This window comes from Talpa europaea (genome assembly GCF_964194135.1).
Source record: "Talpa europaea genome assembly, chromosome: 3".
Lineage (NCBI taxonomy): Eukaryota > Metazoa > Chordata > Mammalia > Eulipotyphla > Talpidae > Talpa > Talpa europaea.
Genome location: NC_140069.1, coordinates 142,000,421 through 142,018,599, shown reverse-complemented (window position 1 = coordinate 142,018,599; position 18,179 = coordinate 142,000,421). Strand labels below are relative to the sequence as shown.

The 18,179-nt window shown below is 46.8% G+C and overlaps 2 protein-coding genes across 6 annotated transcripts in view; both read left to right on the top strand.

Moving 5' to 3' along the window:
- SLC37A3 (solute carrier family 37 member 3) overlaps positions 1 to 16,276 on the top strand; it is a gene marked incomplete at both ends in the record, with an annotated part of 31,617 nt that extends 15,341 nt beyond the window's left edge. For 2 of the 5 annotated variants that reach the window (XM_084229212.1, XM_084229210.1), the window contains 8 exons: positions 1,878 to 1,962; positions 2,959 to 3,137; positions 5,285 to 5,426; positions 7,059 to 7,160; positions 7,740 to 7,787; positions 9,139 to 9,290; positions 14,996 to 15,061; positions 16,184 to 16,276. In XM_084229212.1, coding sequence (XP_084085338.1) covers positions 1,878 to 1,962; positions 2,959 to 3,137; positions 5,285 to 5,426; positions 7,059 to 7,160; positions 7,740 to 7,787; positions 9,139 to 9,290; positions 14,996 to 15,061; positions 16,184 to 16,276 — 867 coding nt within the window. The remainder of the gene's footprint in view (positions 1 to 1,877; positions 1,963 to 2,958; positions 3,138 to 5,284; positions 5,427 to 7,058; positions 7,161 to 7,739; positions 7,788 to 9,138; positions 9,291 to 14,995; positions 15,062 to 16,183) is intronic. The other 3 variants (XM_084229211.1, XM_084229213.1, XM_084229214.1) reach the window with 3 other exon arrangements.
- On the top strand, positions 14,009 to 14,646 carry LOC311168052 (large ribosomal subunit protein eL21-like; the record flags this gene model as incomplete). The annotated part of the gene is made up of 2 exons (XM_084229338.1): positions 14,009 to 14,421; positions 14,462 to 14,646. 2 exons carry the CDS (start codon positions 14,009 to 14,011, stop codon positions 14,535 to 14,537), a joined length of 489 nt encoding a protein of 162 aa, XP_084085464.1. The 3' UTR covers positions 14,538 to 14,646.
- Positions 16,277 to 18,179: the final 1,903 nt, after the last annotated feature.

Below are 18,179 nucleotides of genomic sequence, written 5' to 3'. Positions count from 1 at the left end.
TGAGCTCTTGTGGAGCTTAGGCACTGTCTGTAGAGTGATGCAGATGAAAACTGCACTGTACCAAGAGAGAGAGGGCTGGGGGGCAGGGAGGAGAGACTACGTTGCATACTTACTAGATTAATAAGGTTCCAAAAGTTTGATAACAGGTTGTGTTTATGGGGATGTGAGGGAGCAAGGCAGTGCTGGGAGGGTACAGGAGCCCTGGGTCTCCCCTCCCACCCCCCAGCAGTCCCACCGAGGGACTTACCCAGGGCTGAATACGCTTCAGCCTGGCAGGGCGCTGCATCTGCGGGTTATTTCCCTCAGCACCTTTTGATACTGCAAATGTCAGCTTATGAGGAGAGGCTGTAGCTGTGGCTCACCTGTTCAGCAGGGGGCCATGCAGCTGTGCAGGAGACCCAGAGAGAGGCAGTGTGAGAGTGACAGGGAGAGGCTTCTGTGGTGCTTTCTTGAAGAGAGCAAAGCTGTGGAGTGATGCCATTTGTGTACAAGAAGGATGAAAGAGTGTATCGTTTTGTATTGGCTTCTATGTCTTCAACAGTCTGCAAAGGAGAAGCTACTTGCGCCGAGGTGTGCGCTGGGAACTCAGTGGGTGGGAGGGGGTTTGTGTATTACTTTTGTTGCCGTGTGGGGGTACTGCCTGTTCAGAACCTAAATAATGGAAATTAAGTTGCTCTTTTAGGAAGGAGATAAATTTTTGAGCAGCTGGTCAAGTGTTTGGTCTTAAGAGCATCTAGTTCTGGTGAATGCAGGCAGTTGTTGTCCCACAGGCATGGTTCTGGGCTGCTTAGCTCCACACCTGGATTGTATTGACCAGTTTAGGTGGGAGTTGTGGTTCTTCCTTTTTGCTGCTCCCAGATCTGACTTCTGGAAGCTGACGTGTTCAGAATTGCAGACTGTCTCCCCAGATGAGGATCCTTTATTAAATAAAATTCAACAGTGCATCCTGGCTTACCAGAATTTTGTTTTCTTTTAAAGATTTATTTTATTTATTTATGCACACAAGAACTGGGGTGTATGCCAGAGGTGTGGGGGGTGAGAAGATTCATTGGCAACAGCGTGGGGAACAGAACAGGTGGACCTACTGAAATATACTGCTGAGAGGACCAGTGAGTGAGGCAGGAGAGACCTGCTGTGCCATGTGGGTCAGCTCCCAGCCGGAGATCGAACTCAGGTCTCAGTGGCTGGCGATAGCTTGATAGCGTTGAGACTTAAGCCCTGCGTCACCAGGGAGGCCCCTTTACCAGAGTCTTTAATGGTTCTGTCACCTTTCCAAATCCATTCTAGTCCCGACTGTCCCCCAGCAGAAGCTCTCTGCTTCCACCCTGAGGAGGATTCCCACTCTCCTTCCCACCTTGTGGCTTTGTTGCTCTTGAGCCAGAAAAGGGGGTCCATTGCTTTGATTTTCAGCTCTTCATTAAAGCATTGTCTGGCTGCGGTGCCCTCTGTAGCTGTCCCCTCTCCAAATCCCCGTGTGTGTTTCTACTTAGGATGGGGCCTTCATTTACTCGGCTACTGCCTTTTATTATTCTCTGTGTTATGTAATCCCCTCAGCTGCACAGAGAATCTTCCAGGACACATTCTGCCTCCTGCGGGAGCCTGTGTGGCACAACAGGGAGATTTTTGGAGCAGGTCCTGATTTCCCAACCATAGCCAGGCCTGCTCCGTGTCAGGGGCCTCAGTTCCCCTCTGAGCCTTGCGGGGTCATCAGGAAGAACTTATGAGAAAACACAAGTAAGACACTGAGCTCTGTGCCAGGGCAGGCTGTGCCTGCAGTGCTCATGGCCTTCCCAGTCTCCACAGTGTCGTCTCCCCACAACGTGTGCCCCAAGTGGCTCCCCAGTTCTGTAAGAAGCCCCCTCCCTTTTCCCCTCCAGTATGCCTTTCTGGTCACGGCCGCGGTGCAGTTCGCTGGAGGGATCGTCATCTTCTTCGGACTCCTGGTGTCGCCAGAGGAAATTGGTGAGGAGAAGCTGTCTGTGTTGTTCAGAACAACTTGGGTGACATTCGAGGAGAAATCTGGGGCCAGGAAGTCTGTCTCTTTTTTTCCTAGAACTATGAGCTCCTTTCAGTGAATGATAGGAGCTGCCCTGCTGTTTGTGACTGTGCCTGGCGCAACTGCCAACACTCGAGGGAGCGAGGCTCACCTTGCAGAGATTCAGGGAAAACTCAGCATTTGCAAATGCATTTTATAATTGAGACCCTGGCTAGAAATTAGCCTGGAAGTATTTCTTTCTTTGTTTCTTTTTTTTTTTTAAGATTTATTTATTTATGCATACAAGAGCTGGGGTATAGGCCAGAGATGCGGGGGGTGACAGGATTCACCAGAGACAGAGTGGGAAGCAGAACAGGCAGGTTGAGTGAAATACACTGCTGAGGGGAGCAGCGGGAGAGATAGGAGAGGTCTGCTGCCCCATGTGGGTAGGTCCCTGGCAGGCCGGGGATCGAACTTGGGCTGCAGGATCTGTGGATAGCTTCATAGTACGGTGCTTAAACCCTTGCGCCACCAGAGAGACCCTAATTACTGGATGTATTTCCTGTTTGCCTTTTTGAGACAGATTTCTTTTTCTTCATAAAAGTGATTGAGTGTGATACTTATCTACGGTTAAATGCAGAGTAACGTACAAGGGAAACCACTGAAGCTAAGAGCCGTTCTATCTTTTGAGTATTATTAAGCAGACATGTAGTTTAACAGTATGTAATTAACATTTTTCTGTATATAAGAGAGATACTGTCACGGAGTTAAAAAAGCATCGCTTTGAAGCTAGCTACTTAGAGGCCTGTTTTGTTGCTTATTGGCTCTGTGACCTGAGCTGACCTCAGTTGACCTTGGTCTCTGAACCTTAGTTGCTTCTTTAAAATGGAAATAAAGAGAACATCAAGTGCCGGGTAGTAAGGTGTGTGCGGCTCTCACCTCAGTGCCCAGCACCCCGTAAACGATGGTGGTTTTTGTCCTAGGTCTTCCAGGAATTGAGGCAGAAGAAAATGTTGAAGAAGACTCTCACCGGCCTTTAATCAGTGGTGCTGAAAATGAAGATGAATATGAGCCTAATTATTCCATCCAAGAAGGCAGTGCGGTCCCCCAAGTCAAGGCCATCAGCTTCCATCAGGCGTGTTGCCTCCCAGGCGTCATACCGGTGAGGATGGTCTGGCCTTCCTGCCACAGCCAGGGAGACCTCCCAGCCTCCGATGTTTACTCCACCTGCGTGAAGATCTCCACATACGTAGCTGCTCTTTGCTGCTCTATGTGGGAATCTGTGTTCAAGGAATATTGTACAGCGCCCTGCACTTGTTTCTCTACCGGGGCCTTGAAAGGGATTGGAAGAGCCCCTCTGGGTAGTGCCTGATAACAAATGTCTTCAGCTTTGGGGAGACAGTGCAGCCTCCACCACAGCTGTTCCCCTCTCTAGAGAGGAACCTGTGGACAGGAGGGCGTAACAGGTGTGGCCAGACTTGGCTCATGAGCTCTGGTTTGCCGGCTCTGAGCTAGCATTCACTAAGAAGGGAGAATTGATAATTTTATACATACATGTTTTGGCCTGTTGACATTTTAGGGGAATATACATGCACTCACTCCAAGAAGGATTTTGAGTAGTTCATTAAGTCTGTTTCATTTGTCTATGCTCTGATCAATCCAAGAAGAAAAATTGTCCTTTTACTAGAGGATCCAGAGTGGAATGAGACTCCGCAGTATTTTTTGGTAACACATTCCAGTGTTTTACAACTTCACAGTCAGGAGAACTTTCTAGCGTCTGCACTAAATCCCTTCTGCTGCACATTTCTAGCCTTGATGTTCTGGGTGCTCTAGCATGGGAATGGGCGTGAAGAGGCCTAGGTTTTGTTTCCAGATTACCCGCTGACCCACTGTGGGGCCTGGGCTAAGTCTCTGCCCCACCGGCAGACATCCCAGCTACCAGCCTCCCCAGGCCCTGGGGTGGTGGTTGGTTTGCTGTGAATAGCACCTGTTTTCGTTTCTTTGGTTTTTGAATGGTGCTTTATGGATGTAACTCTCTCCAGCCAGATTCAGAGTCCACAGGTCATTGCTTATTTCATACTCACCACTTCCCTCCCACTGATATCCCCAAAGTGAGAGAACTGACTTTTGCAAACAGTTAAAATAAGTTCGCAGAACGCCTTACCAAAAGTTGATGGATAATAATAAGGAAATGCTACTTTCTTTAGGCCTGTTCTTAAGCTAATGTTAGCATTTTTTTAAACTATTCATTAAAATGTTCTGGTAATTATTTAATTTATGGGATGAAACATATTTGTTGAGACCAAATATGGAGCTCTTTTGCTTTTCTTTTGCATTTCACAAGCTGTTGTCCCCTGCCATGGGCAGGGATGTAAAGGAAACCTAGTTAACCAGATTCCTTTGTCTTGTAGTGGGTCATCTGGACACTCCTGATTGGGATTTGGCTCTCTAGGGGGCAGCTGCCCTGCCAAGGAAGTTGCTCTAAAACAGTGATACCTCGGGAGTAGCTGGCAGCTCCAGAGAAAAGAATATACTAGCCAGACGCCCTTTGAAGTCAGTCTCTCTGTTCCTCCCCCTTTCTCCTTTGATGCTGAATGTCAGGATTTCCTGGTAATAATGTGTTGAATATAGGACTCTCGGCCCCATGACCATCTTAAAGCAGCTGCAACTTTCATTCCCAAAGTAGAACACAAGGCCTGTGATAATTCTGTTTCTTCATTTCTGACTCACCAGAAAATTCCCAAAAGAGTCTCTTTTTCTTTTCCACTGGATGGGGGAATGAATATACGACTTTGGGGAGCTCTCATGTGAAAGTTGTTTTAATGTTGATGCTTTTCTCAGGTCTTCAAACTATGAGTCACGTCGCTCTCCATGTTCATATTAACTCAGCAGGAAGGAGAGCCAGGGAGCGGCTGTTGCGATCCCAGCTACGCTGCTCACTGCACTTTCCTGCCAGTGCACACGCTAGTTAGTGGCGAGAATACCTTTATCTTTGTCTAGACAAAGAAATACGAGTTTGTACCCTGCCTTATAGGTTTAAATCACTGGTTTACTTCTACCAGAGAACTGAAGGGAGAAGAAACTGCGGGCAATTAAGAGATAGTTGTGTGTGTATTTTTATTCCAAAGGCCTGTTGTCCATGCCTTTCTAGAAGCAAATGGTAGAGGGAGGCTTGGTAAATGACAAAGGAGAATGTGTAGAGATGTTTAATCTGAAAATCAAGTGCTATTCATCCCAAACGCCTATCTTGTTTTGCTTTTTAATTATATAAAAATTGCGTCCATGCTTAGTGGAATATTTTTCTTGTAGTACTCCCTGGCCTATGCCTGCCTGAAGTTGGTGAATTACTCCTTCTTCTTCTGGCTGCCCTTTTATCTGAGTAACAACTTTGGATGGAAGGAGGCAGAGGCAGACAAGCTGTCCATTTGGTACGACGTTGGAGGAATTATAGGTAATGCCAGTGGGGTGTCTTTTATTTATTTTTTTTACAGGGAAGAGTTAGTTGCTAGCTATCTTTTACTGGGTTATGAAATCTGGCATCATCTAAAGCTTTATTATTTATTCTACAGCCATTTTCCCCTAATCTTTGCCTTTAAACAGCCAAAATAAAAAAAAAAAAATAAAGCCCCTGGATGGGAGAGCCGCCCGCGCAGTGCTGTGATTTATACCGCTCTTTCTTCTCAGCTCTTTGTGGGTGCGTCAGCTCTCTTGTCTTGGGCAACTAGGGATAGTTCCCTCTGTGATCTCTTAGATGTAACCTTTTGTACATGTCCAGTGATGACTGCTCGAAAGCTAATGGCATGTCAGAGATCCAAGTCAGAATGAACTGTTCATTTCACCCGCCCCGCCCCGCCACCCCAGCCCCGAAGGGGAAGTTTCACTGGCTCAGTATATAGCTCCCTGGATTTTAGAGGTAGGAATGATGGCAGGGGTTCGTTCTTGTGAGTGTTTTGCAACTGCTGCATTGTACACAGCAGATTTTAGTTGTGACTTTTTTGCTGCAGCTGAAAATAGAAACGAGGAAGTAAGACTTTTAAGTAAGACTGATGAACAGAGTACATTCCAGCGGGTATTGCTAATGTAGCTGTGGCACAACCCTGGTATCCTTTCTATAATGTGTACATCAAGAATTGTGGTAAGACCAATACCCTGAGCACATGAATGCTCAGGGTGATGTATTATTACTGGAGTTGAACTTGTCTGCCCTTATCCTTAGATACAGAGTCAGCAGCCAAGTTGCCAGCCTTAGACCTGACCATCCCTTCTTGTCTCTTGAGACTGAGCTCCTGGGTCCTACTGCTGAAGGTAGACAAGGTGTCCCCAGGTGTGACTGTATCTCCAGGCAACGGTGTTGCTTAAACAGTTCTCACCACCTCTTTTTATACATCCTGACTTGTTAGCTATTGCCAACCAAGCCGTAATTGTTGTATTTCATTTTCATCAGTATTCATTATCTTCTGTTAATTGTCGTTGAGGTGTGGTCTTTAGTCATCTTTTAAAATAAAAAGCAGAAAAAACAACCCTCATAGCCAGAGCAAGAAGTGGAAACAAAGAGACAGTGGATGGATTTGATGATCCTTATTTTGGAGTCCCGCCCCCATCAGCCAGTGTGGCCAATATCAGTCACGTGATCTTCCTAGGAGGAAACTGGAAGGATCTTTGGCAGTCGACCCTCTTTTTTGTTTTTAAAAAGATTTATTTATTTATGCATACAAGAACTGCAGTACAGGCCAGAGGTGTGGGGGGGGGTGTGTGTGAGAGGATTCACCAGAGACAGAGCGGGGAACAGAACAAGCAGACTGATGAAATACACTGCTGAGGGGAGCAGCGGGCAAGTCAGGAGAGGTCTGCTGCGCCATGTGGGTAGCTCCCTGGCCGGGGATTGAACTCTTGCTGCAGTGGCTGCAGATAGCTTTACAGGTTGTGTCTTAACCCCTTGCACCACCAGGGAGGCCCGCGACCCTCTATTTGGATAAACTGGTGTTGGGGTCCTTGACAGCAAGGATGGAGGCCCTGGGGGAGCGAGCGGCAGGTAACTGAGCCAAATGGGAAATGGCTTGTGACACACTCTTTGTGTTTGCAGGTGGGACTCTGCAAGGCTTCATCTCTGACCTGTTACAGAAGAGAGCACCAGTGTTAGCTCTGAGCCTGCTGCTGGCCGTGGGGTCCCTCGTAGGATATAGCCGTGAGTACTCCTTTGCAGTTGAATTATCCTGATCTCTGAGGCTGGGGGCCTGTCCCCTAGGTCAGCAGCCAGCCCGGGGAGGGCCTCGAGACTAGCCACAAAGGCGCGACACGGGACCTTTGTCTTGTCCCGTAAGTGCCTGCTAAGGCGATCACCACTGGTTTTATTTGGATTGGGGAGGAAACTGGCATCTCTGCTGCTTTGTGGATTTGTTTAAAAGCTTGCTGGGGAGTGTATGTGCTTTGTTTGTGGGTAGGCTCCAGAGGGACAGCATTAGAGCCAATAAAACAATAAAAGGGAAAAGGTTTCAAAAGACGAAAGGTGGTAATTAGTAGGTTTGGCCTGTGTCCCTTAAGATGCTGCTCACATGGGAGTGGAATTTTCTTGGGCTCTTAGAAGTCTCATTAGCTTGCACGCCAGCGAGAGGCAGACGTCATGAAGAAAGGGTGGGTGGGGCGGCGAGAGTCGTATCCCTTTGTCATCTCCGGGAACGAGCTGGGAGGTCACAGACGCCAGGGCTACGTCTGCTGTTCCATGTGCTTTTAGAGCCAGCTGCCACTTCTGTGTCTTTCCCCACAGGTTCTCCAAATGATAAGTCCATTAATGCGCTGCTGATGGTGGTCACAGGTACGTCCCCAGCCCCCTCACACGCTGCTGTTGCTCTGCCGCCCGTGAGCAGGAGACCATGCTCTCCTCGGAGTAACACCACAGCCCGCGTCACGGAGAACTCAGATGGCGTGCGGAGAGCCGCCCCTCCAGACCCCCGTTCTCTGCTCCTCGGTGACCTCCCCAGTCCAGTGGTCCTTTGGACAGATTGTCTAGAATTTTTGATTGCTGTCTGGCTTCATGTGGTACCTCTGCAGTTGGCTTAGGAAGCCGCCACAGGGAAACCTGTTCATTCGCTTTCAAAAAGCCAACGGGGCTCATCTTCCCCCGGAACTGGCCAGTGTTTCTTGAGCACCGATTAAACAGTTGCGTGACTTAGGGCCCCCATTATAGGATGTGATTTATCTTTAAACTTCAGATCATTCTTAGGGTGGGGAGAGCCGCTGACGTGCCGTGAGGCCCATGGAACTGACGAATGGGTTCTGTGAACGGGTTCTGGTGGCCCGCTCCACTGGTCCCAGGGCCTCCCTGAGAGCCCCAGCAGCCACGACCACTGGCACCACTTTTTCTCTTCTCGCAGCACCCCCCCCCCCCATATGTTGGTTCACTTAGATGCTCATCTGAGGCAGCATTGCTGTCACAGGAGGTGACAAGCAGGTGTGGCTCGTTATCAGAGAATGCACGTCCCACAGGCTGCGTGTTCACTCTATTTTTTTTTTTTTAATTTTTTTAAGGTTTTTTTTTTTTTTTTTTTTTTGGGTGGGACACTCGCCGGTGGCCTGGGAACGAACTGGCGCTGCAGAGGCTGCGGGCAGCCTCGCAGCCCAGCGCTTAACCGCTGCACCACCAGGGGAGGCCCTGAGATTTTTTTTTTATGCAGGAACTGGGGTACAGGTCAGAGGCGTGGGAGGGTGAGAGGATTCACCAGAGACAGAGCGGAGAGCAGAACAGGCAGACGGAGCGAAAATACTGCTGAGGGGAGCAGTGGGCGCGACGGAGGGGTCCGCTGCGCCATGTGGGTTTCTCCCTTACGGGCCGGCCGGGAATCAAACCCACGCTGCAGAGGCTACGGACAGCTTCACAGCGCTGTGCTCAACCCGCTGTGTCACTGGGGAGGACCCCACTCTGTTTTCTACATCTTTGCTTTCTATCAAAGAAACTAGGCCCTTGTAATTCAAGAACAGATTTTAGGAAACTGAGTGCCCACTAGTTTAAAGTTCATCCTCTCTGGCAGAATTTCCGTTTTTACCGGTTATTTTTTCCTTTTTGTTTCCAACACAGTGCTGCAAATACTGACGTTTGTCTTGCCAGTGGATTCCTGGTGGTATCACGATAGTGTCTTATTAAGAACCTGCTCTGTTTGTCACTGCAGGCTTTTTTATTGGTGGGCCTTCTAACATGATTAGCTCTGCTATTTCTGCGGACCTGGGTCGCCAGGAGCTGGTCCAAGGGAGCAGCGAGGCTTTGGCGACTGTCACAGGAATCGTTGATGGAACTGGGAGCATCGGCGCTGCGGTGGGCCAGGTGAGCGGGCCGGGGCCCAGCCAGTGGTGAATGAAGGTGTGGCTGCCCGTGGGCTGCAGTAGGTGGCACTCTCACTCTGCTGTGGCCAGTGCTACAGCCTGAGGTAGCCAGTCTCCTCTGGGGCCCACCTGATGTGACTGTATAGTGGGGGCCTTCTACAGTTTTGAGTTTCTTCCCACTTCTGCCTCCAGATTGTTGCTCTCTGGAGATCTGCTGAGCCCTGTGAGACGGGTTGTTGCTCCCAGGCTACCACCTTCTCCTTCCCAGCCTGAACTTGGCACCCCAGGGAGCCCACGAGACACATACTTCTCCTTATCCCCCCTGGCATGCAAACCTGTCTGTTCCCTGGCTGACCACACACACAGGTCACAGGCCTCACACCGGTCCCTCCTGGAAATTGCCTGGGTTCCTCATCTGCTGTGAGTCACTTTCTCTGCTTCCTGTGACTATCTCAGAGGTGGTTTGCACTGTCTTATGTCAGAGTCATCTGGGATGTTCATTTGGGCCCAGAATGTGAAGCTTCCCACACACTCGCCGAGTCACTTTTATTGAAAATGTCTCCCCTGCCGATGTTCAGATCCCTAGCTGAGAACACAGTCAGCTTCACACGCACCGTCGTGGCGGGGAAGCAGGAAGAGCAGTAAATCATTGTCGGCTTGGCTCACTCCTCTCCTCAGTTAGTTTTTGAAGGGTTTCCCAGTAGCCTGCAAGGTGAAACCACAAACTCTGAGTCTTACTACAAGAAGCCCTGTCACCCTCATCCGCGGTTTCCCTAATTCACACTGAATGACTTTATTCCCCCCACCTTTCCTTGATTTCCCAAGGGGGGAAATGTTTTTTTCCTCCTGGTTTCCTCTAATAGAGACTTGTCCCAGTGTGTCACATTGACGGGTGGTTTCTCTTCCCCTGCACCAGCTGCTTTTCCTCAGAACAGGAGCCATTTCCTGATCTACATTCCCTGTGCGTGGGGCTTCCGCCCATAGCTGGGACTGGGTATTCAGTCGCAGTATCGACCCGAGAGAAATGAGAGCACATGCTTTCATAAAAACTTGTGTGCAGATGGGCAAAGCTAGATTATTCATAGCAGCTGAACAGCCGAAACAGCCCACATGGCCATCAGCTGGATGAGTGTATTGGCAAAATGTGGTCTTGCCATACACTGGAGTATTTTGTAATTTACTTTTCATTTTGATTTACCATGTGTCCACCAAACTTTATAATTTCAGGGGTACATCTTTGCACCTTGATAGGTGTCTCTGCTTCATGCAGCCACCACCAAAGTTCTCGTGCCTTCACACTGTCACATTGGCCGCTACAGACCAGTGAACCACCCCCTTTCCCTGTCTCCTTTGGTGACCTCCATGTTTCTCAGAGTCTAACAGTTACTTTTGTTGTGTTTTTCATTTGTCTTGTTTCTTTTTATTCACATGAGTGAAACCACCCACGAATCCTCTTTCAGTTTCTGACTTAGTTGATTCAACACAGTCGCCTCAAGTTCTAGCCATGTTGTTGCAGAAGGCACGCTTTTCTCTTTTCTGATTCCACTGATTTCACCACAGCTTCTTTCTTCCTTCACCTGTCAGTGGGCGTGTAGGTTGATTCCATGTCTCGACCATCATGAATAATGCTGTGAACACAGCAGTGCACATGCCTTTGCGGATTAGTGTTTTCTTATTCTTTGGATAAATACCTGGAAGTGGCGTTGCTGGATCGTGCCGCATTCCCACTTTTAGTTTGTTAGGGTTCTCTATGCCATTTTCTGTGGAGGCAGACTCCGTTTACATTACCACCAACCGTGAACAAGAGTTCTTTTTTCTCCACACCCTTCCAACATGTTTCCAGTCTTTTTGATATGATTTGTTCTCCTAGATATGAGGTAATAATCTCAATATATTTTGATTTGCGTCTGTCTTATAAGTGATAGTGAGTGTTTTATTCATGTGCCTATAGGCCATCTGAATGTCTTTTTTGGAGAAGTTTCTATTCAGGTCTTTTGCCAATTTTTTTTTTTTTAAGATTTATTTATTTATGCATACAAGAACTGGAGTATAGGCTAGAGGTGTGGGAGACGAGAGGATTCACCAGAGACAGAATGGGGAACAGAACAGGCAGATTCACTGAAATACACTGCTGAGGGGAGCAGCGGGCAAGGCAGGAGAGGTCTGTTATGCCATGTGGGTTGCTTCTGGCCTGCGGTGGGGATAGAACTCATGCTGCAGTGGCTGGCGATAACTTGATAGCGCTGTCTTTAACCCCTGTGCCAACAGGGAGGGAGGCCCTTTCGCCCATTTTTTGATTGGGTGGATTTTTTATTGTTGTTGTTGAGTTATATAAGTTCTTTACATATCTTCAAAATTACCCCCCTGTTGAGATGTCACACAAGGGACTATCTTTGGCAGTTAGAGGGGATGAAGGATTGATAGATGCTACACCATGGAGGAACTTCAAAAACATTATGCTAATAAGTAAAAGAAGGCAATCACAAAATGTTGCATACTGTAGATGATTTTATTGATGTGAAATATTCAGGATGGGCAAATATATAGGGAAAGAAATGAGATTCGCAGTTGCCTAGAGTTGGGTGAGTCTGGGTAGTGACTTATGGGTACAGGGCTTCTTTGGGGAATAAAGAATCTCTAAATCTAGATTGTGGTAATAGTTGCACAACTCTAAAAAAGTAAAAGCCATTGAGTTGTACATGTTAAATAAGTAAACTTTATGTAATTTTATTTTAATCAATAAGGCTGTATAAAAGAAAGAAAGATAAAGTAGTCTGAGTGAGGAGGGCCACTGAGCTTTATTGGGTGACTAGACCTCTACTTTTATGCTTTCCATGATATTTTCTAGGCTGAATCACTCAGTTCTACTTTAATAATGTGATTAAAGAACTTGGATTAAATTCAAATCTATGGTCAAAATTGATTTTTGACAAGGGTATCAAGGCCGGCCAATAGAAGGCCTCCCTGGTGGTGCAGGGGTTAAGTCTCAGGGCTATCAAGCCACTGCCAGTCACTGTGACATGAGTTCAATCCCCAGCCCACAAGGCACAGCAGACCTCTCCTGTCTTGCCCGCTGCTCCCTTCAGCAGCGTATTTTAGTAGATCCACCTGTTCTTCTCCCCACGCTGTCTCTGGTGAATCCTCTTAGCCCCCACACCTCTGACCTACACATACAGACTACAAAACACATATACATACAAAAATTAACTCAATAGCTCAAACACTGAACTTTAAGAACTTAAACTATAAACTTTTAGGAAAAAACTAGGGCCAAATCTTCATGACAGATATATTCAGATGATCATTAAGCACTTGAAAAGACTCTCAACATCCTTAGTGAGTAGGAAAATGCAAATTAAAGATACCGTGAGACACTATTTCACACCTTCTCAGGTGGCTTATGATTTTTTTTTTTTTTAAAGGAAGTAAGTACTAGTGAGGATGTGAAGAAATTGCAACTCTTGTACACATTTTGGTGGGAATGTAAAGTGGTGCAGCTATGGAGAATACTTTGGTGGTTCTGCAATAGGTTAAACAGAATTACCTTGTGGACAGCAATTCTGCTCAGCATGCACCTCAAAGTCTTGAAAATGTGGCTCAGATGCTGTATTCCAGTGTTCATTGCAGTATTGCTTTTTTTTTTTTTTTTAAAGATTTATTTATTTATTTATACAAGCACTGGGTACAGTCAGAAGCTTGGGTTGGGAAGGTGAGAGAATTCACCAGTGCCAGAGGGGAAAGCAGAGCAGGCAGAGTGACGAAGTACACTGCTGAGGGGAGCAGCGGGCCACAGGAGAGGTCTGCGCGCCATGTGGGCCCCTCGCCCAGCGGCCGGGGATCAAACCGGTGCTGCAGAACTTCGCAGGCCAGCGCTCAACCGCTGCGCCACCGGGGAGGCCCCATTGCAGTATTGTTAATAGTAATCAAAAGGTGGGAACAAATCAAGTATGCATTTATGTATTGATTCATTTTATTTATGCATAAAAGAGCTGGGCTGTAAGTCAGAGGTGCAGGGGGAGTGAGAGGATTTACCAGCGACAGAGTGGGGAGCAGAACAGGTGGATCTACTGAAATACATTGCTGAGGGGAGCAGTGGGTGAGACAGGAAAGGTCTGCTGTGCCATGTGGGTCAGCTCCCTGCCTGGGGATCGAACTTGTGCTAAAGTGGCTGCAGACAGCTTCGTAGTGCTGAGATTTAATCCCTTGCGCCACCAGGGAGTTCCCTCAAGTATTTGTTAACAGGTGAATGGATACACAATGTGGTATAGCCATACAGTAGAATATTAGTTGGCCATAAAAAGGAGTGAAGTTCTGCTATGTAGTGCAACATTATGCTATGTGAAGTAAGCCAGACACAAAAGGACAAATCTCATGATTCCACTTAGTGTGAAATATCTAAAGATAGAAAGTTGTCTAGCGGTTTACAGGGCTGGGAGGAGAGATGATGGGAAGTTATTGCTTAATGGGCACCGAGTTTCTGTTTGGGGTGTTGGGGAATCTTAGAAATAGTGGAGATAGTTCTGCTACATTGTGAATGACACTGAGACATACGCTTAAAACTGGTTAAATTGCTTAATTTTAAGTTTTATTATGGGTTACTATGATAAATAAAAATTGAGTTAAATGCTATTAGATCCTTTTCAGTAATTGAAAGTAAAGTAAAAGAATAATATGCTGTACCTGTCGGCCGGAACCACCATCTTCCAGTAAATCGCCAAAATGACTAACACAAAGGGGAAGAGAAGAGGGACCCGCTATATGTTCTCTAGGCCTTTTAGAAAACATGGAGTTGTTCCTTTGGCCACATACATGCGACTCTATGAGAAAGGTGATATTGTGGACATCAAGGGGATGCGCACTGTTCAAAAAGGAATGCCCCACAAATGTTACCATGGCAAAACCGGCAGAGTCTATAATGTTACCCAGCATGCAGTTGGCATTGTTATAAACAAGCATGTAAAGGGCAAGATTCTTGCAAAGAGAATTAATGTTCATGTTGAGCACATTAAGCACTCTAAGAGCCGAGATAACTTCCTGAAACGTGTGAAAGAAAATGATCAGAAGAAAAAGGAAGCCAAAGAGAAGGGTACTTGGGTTCAGCTGAAGTGCCAGCCTGCTCCACCTAAAGAAGGGTACTTGGGTTCAGCTGAAGTGCCAGCCTGCTCCACCTAGAGAAGCACACTTTGTGAGAACCAATGGGAAGGAGCCTGAGCTGCTAGAACCTATTCCCTATGAATTCATGGCATGATAGGTGTGCAAAAAGAAAGAAAAGAATAATATGCTGTAGATTGTTAGTAGTAAAGTAATCTTATGTGCAAATAGAAATGAAAATTGAACCACACACTTAAAAGACAGACTATTTTTGTAAGTCTCAGTTCTAGCACTTTCACTGGAGGAGGAATGATTAAACAGAAATGGCTGGAGGAGGTTCGTCTTCTCTTCATACCAAAGTGAATAAAAATAGACCTCCTTAATTTGTGTCTTCTGTCCTACCGTTTTTGTGCCTGGATCCTACTAGCTTACACAGTGAAGCCTTTAATAAAGCTTCAGTAGCGACAGGGGTGTGGAGAAGCTTGGTGACCTGCCCAGCCTTCTACGATCCCAGATACCTTCTGATTTGGGAATGCCATGTTTAGTCTGCTTTCAACTACTTCATTTGGCTAATTTATAAAGGATTACATTGTAATTTCTTTTTCTCCCTTTTAGTATTTAGTCTCTTTGATCCAGGACAATCTAGGATGGATGTGGGTTTTCTACTTTTTTATTCTCATGGTAAGTGTGTGCTTGTTTTTTCTAATTAGTAGTTTTTCTTGTTAATTTAGTCTAGTCCCAAGCAAATCACTTCTTAAGCCAGCAAAATTGCTGATAGCTTTTAAAGACCCTTTTGTGAAAAGTAACATTTTATTAGTCTAAAAGACATGGGTTTTTTTTTTTTTTCCTCCAAGCGGAGAAAGGCTCCTTCCTTAGTTTGCCCTTGACCTGAGTCTAATGAGTATTGTCATTTATAATTCCAGAAAAAGTGACGAGAGACTTCTTGAAAGCCTCACCAACCATTAATGTGTGCTCTTCCCGGGTGCTCTCCATCTGCTAAATATAATCTGGGGGTTCTGAAGGAAATGAAATGTATGCTCAGTAACATGGGGTTAAAAAGAAGCGACGCTATAATTAACACTGTGGTGTGTAGGTTCTAAATGAGAATCTCTTAAGAAAATATCTGTAGTGCCTTAGACATTCTTAGCTGGAATGTTGTGCTTTCTGGGAAAGAGCCAATACAGAATGAGCCTGTGCTGTTAGAAATTTCTGTGCTAACCAAGCCCACCCTCACCCAAGCCCTCGAAGGCCATGGTGACATTCGGAGAGGCCTTCTGGAGACTCTTGACAGCTCCTTCCCTGGGGGAGGCATTCAGAGTCCTGTCCCCAAATCGAGGACAACCTAATTGGAAGCAGCCTCAGTCACCCCAAGTCCAGATGTTATCCTTTAGCCTATCCAAGTTGCCTGGGGACAGTTCAGCTCCCAGAATCCCTGGAGCTGCCACAGAGGATGCTTTCTCATGCCTGAAGGCTTCTAGCTTCTAAAGATGGGGCCACCGACTCTGCATCCCACATCTGGTGTCTGTGCTAAGCAGAGAAAATGCCCCTGATGGCGCTGCTGGTGTGCTCGTGCTAGAAGGAAAACAGAGTCTATTGTAAGAAACATGGCTCTGAGCTCCGGTACCAATTTTCAGCTCTGGAAATGTATGTCCCTTAGTTCTTTTGGAGGCTGTAAAGTAACATTAAGGATTTTGTAATACTAAGTTTTCACAATCATTTTCTAATTCATTATGATGTTGAAAACGTGATGCCCTAGCAGAACGAAACTGTCCCCACCTCGTTAATGCTTTCTTCTCTTCACAGACGAGTTGCACGATTCTATTTATCTCGCCCTTAATAGTGAGGGAAATATATCACCTTATGCAGAGACGACAGGCTCACATACTGCGTGAGTGACCGGTGCCCACAAGAGAAAAAGAACAATTGGAGATGTCAAGACTTATTTCTTTCAGTGCCCTCTGTTTGGGGGTGACCCTAAGAACTCGAGCGTAACCTCAGATTGCCAGGCCTCTTCCCGCAGCATCGCCCCCTGAGATGCTGGCAGCAGTGAAGGCTGGGCTGTTTTTTACACTACAAGAATTATTCATTGCTGTTGCTTCAGGAATGTGCCAGTGGCCTAGGAATCTGCCGGCATCTTTGTTTGGCCTGTTGAGGTTTATCCCTTTAACCTTAAATGCCTTTGGACTCGGGCCTGCTCTCCAGCCTGGCCACGAGCGTCCCACCCACTTCGCATCAGTGATGTTTCCGGACACAGAAAGGATCGGTGCATTTCACTTCTTCAGGAGTGATTTGCCCGTCCTGGAGATAGCAGATCTTGATAAAGTGCTCAAGCTGGATATAGCCAAAGCCTGCCTTGGACAAAGCATCATGTTTAAAAGGTGTTGTGTAAAATCACACCGGTGCTGACTGGCTCTGTCCATCTGTCTGGTCTGAAGTCATTCAGCTCTGTTCTCTCGTCTTCATTCAAAGCGAACTCTGACTCCTTGGCAGTCCACAGACTGCCTTTCACGGACCACATGGTACACCAGTTGCCTGGGAGCATTCGGATGCGTAACTCAGCCCACATACTTAACTCCAGGTTTGCTGCCTGGAACTCAAGGATCCACTAGGACAATAATCTGGTTAGCTCTGTTTTGGGGGGCCTAATCTCTGTTACAGTGGGGTTCCTTGAGTTACATCAGAAGACTAGAATTAGAGCAAAGGGCAGGCCTTTCTGTCTGAGGAAGCTCTACATGTGTGGCTTTAGAGCGTCGCAGTGTGTGACCAGGGCCCACGGGGTAACTGTCCTTTAGAAGATTGTAGAATACGTGTCTTTAAGGCTGCAAATTATTGATATTTTAATTAATTCATTATCAATATTTTTAAGGCCATTCTGTCTCTAGATTTTAAAAACATTAGCAACCTAAGGGGGAAATGTGCAATTTTGAGGGCTGCCTAATTTGCATTGGGTTGGGGGCTATTTTTCAACCTCTTTCTACTCAGAAATGTGGTGTGGTCAATGTTATTTAATCGAACAGATATCTGAAGTCAGTGGCTCATGACTGACAAAAAGGGAACATACGAAACACAGGAAGGAAAAATAAACTGACTTTTGTAATAAATGCCTGTCGCCTGGTTATTCAGATGCACGCTCTGCCCGTGACCCTCACTGATGCTCAGGCCTGCCAGGCAGTCCGGATTCTCCTGCGCGCGTGCTCCACCAAAGCCTCCTCTTTCACTGGGGTGAGGTCGAGCTAAGTTTGGACGAGTCACCTCCTTGTCCTTTACGGATTGCCTGTAGATTATTTAACCTCTCTCTGACGTTCGTCAGAGTTTCCGCTCCCGCACAGGCTCAGTGGGGTCTTTGTCTCCTGACAGCAACCTTTGTTTTCTCTTCCAGTTTAAATTTAGCTGGAAGGGTGTCCACTGACCTCTCAGCCCTCAAGTGGAAATGAAATTAAGTGCCGAGCACTGAATGGAATGATGTGTTTCCTTCTTGCTTCACTTCTGCCATCTCTGCAGGCCTGAGCTCTGAAGAAGTCTTGGGGGTTAGCTTCACTTTCTTATCACTTTGCTTTCCTTGGAGGGAGAGGTCACAGGGAAGGCTAATGTGGACATGCATTCTCTTCTGGTGTCTAGATTGCTTGCTCCAGCCTGCCTTTTCTGGTCATCAAACTGTTCTTTCTTTCCTTCCACATAGTTTCTTCCTCCTATAATTCCTGCTTATCCTGGGCCTTCTTCCTGGAGGACTGGGCTCCCACAGACCACATTCACGCCAGAACACTGGGGGCCTCTGTGCCTCCTGAGCTTCAGGGGGTGG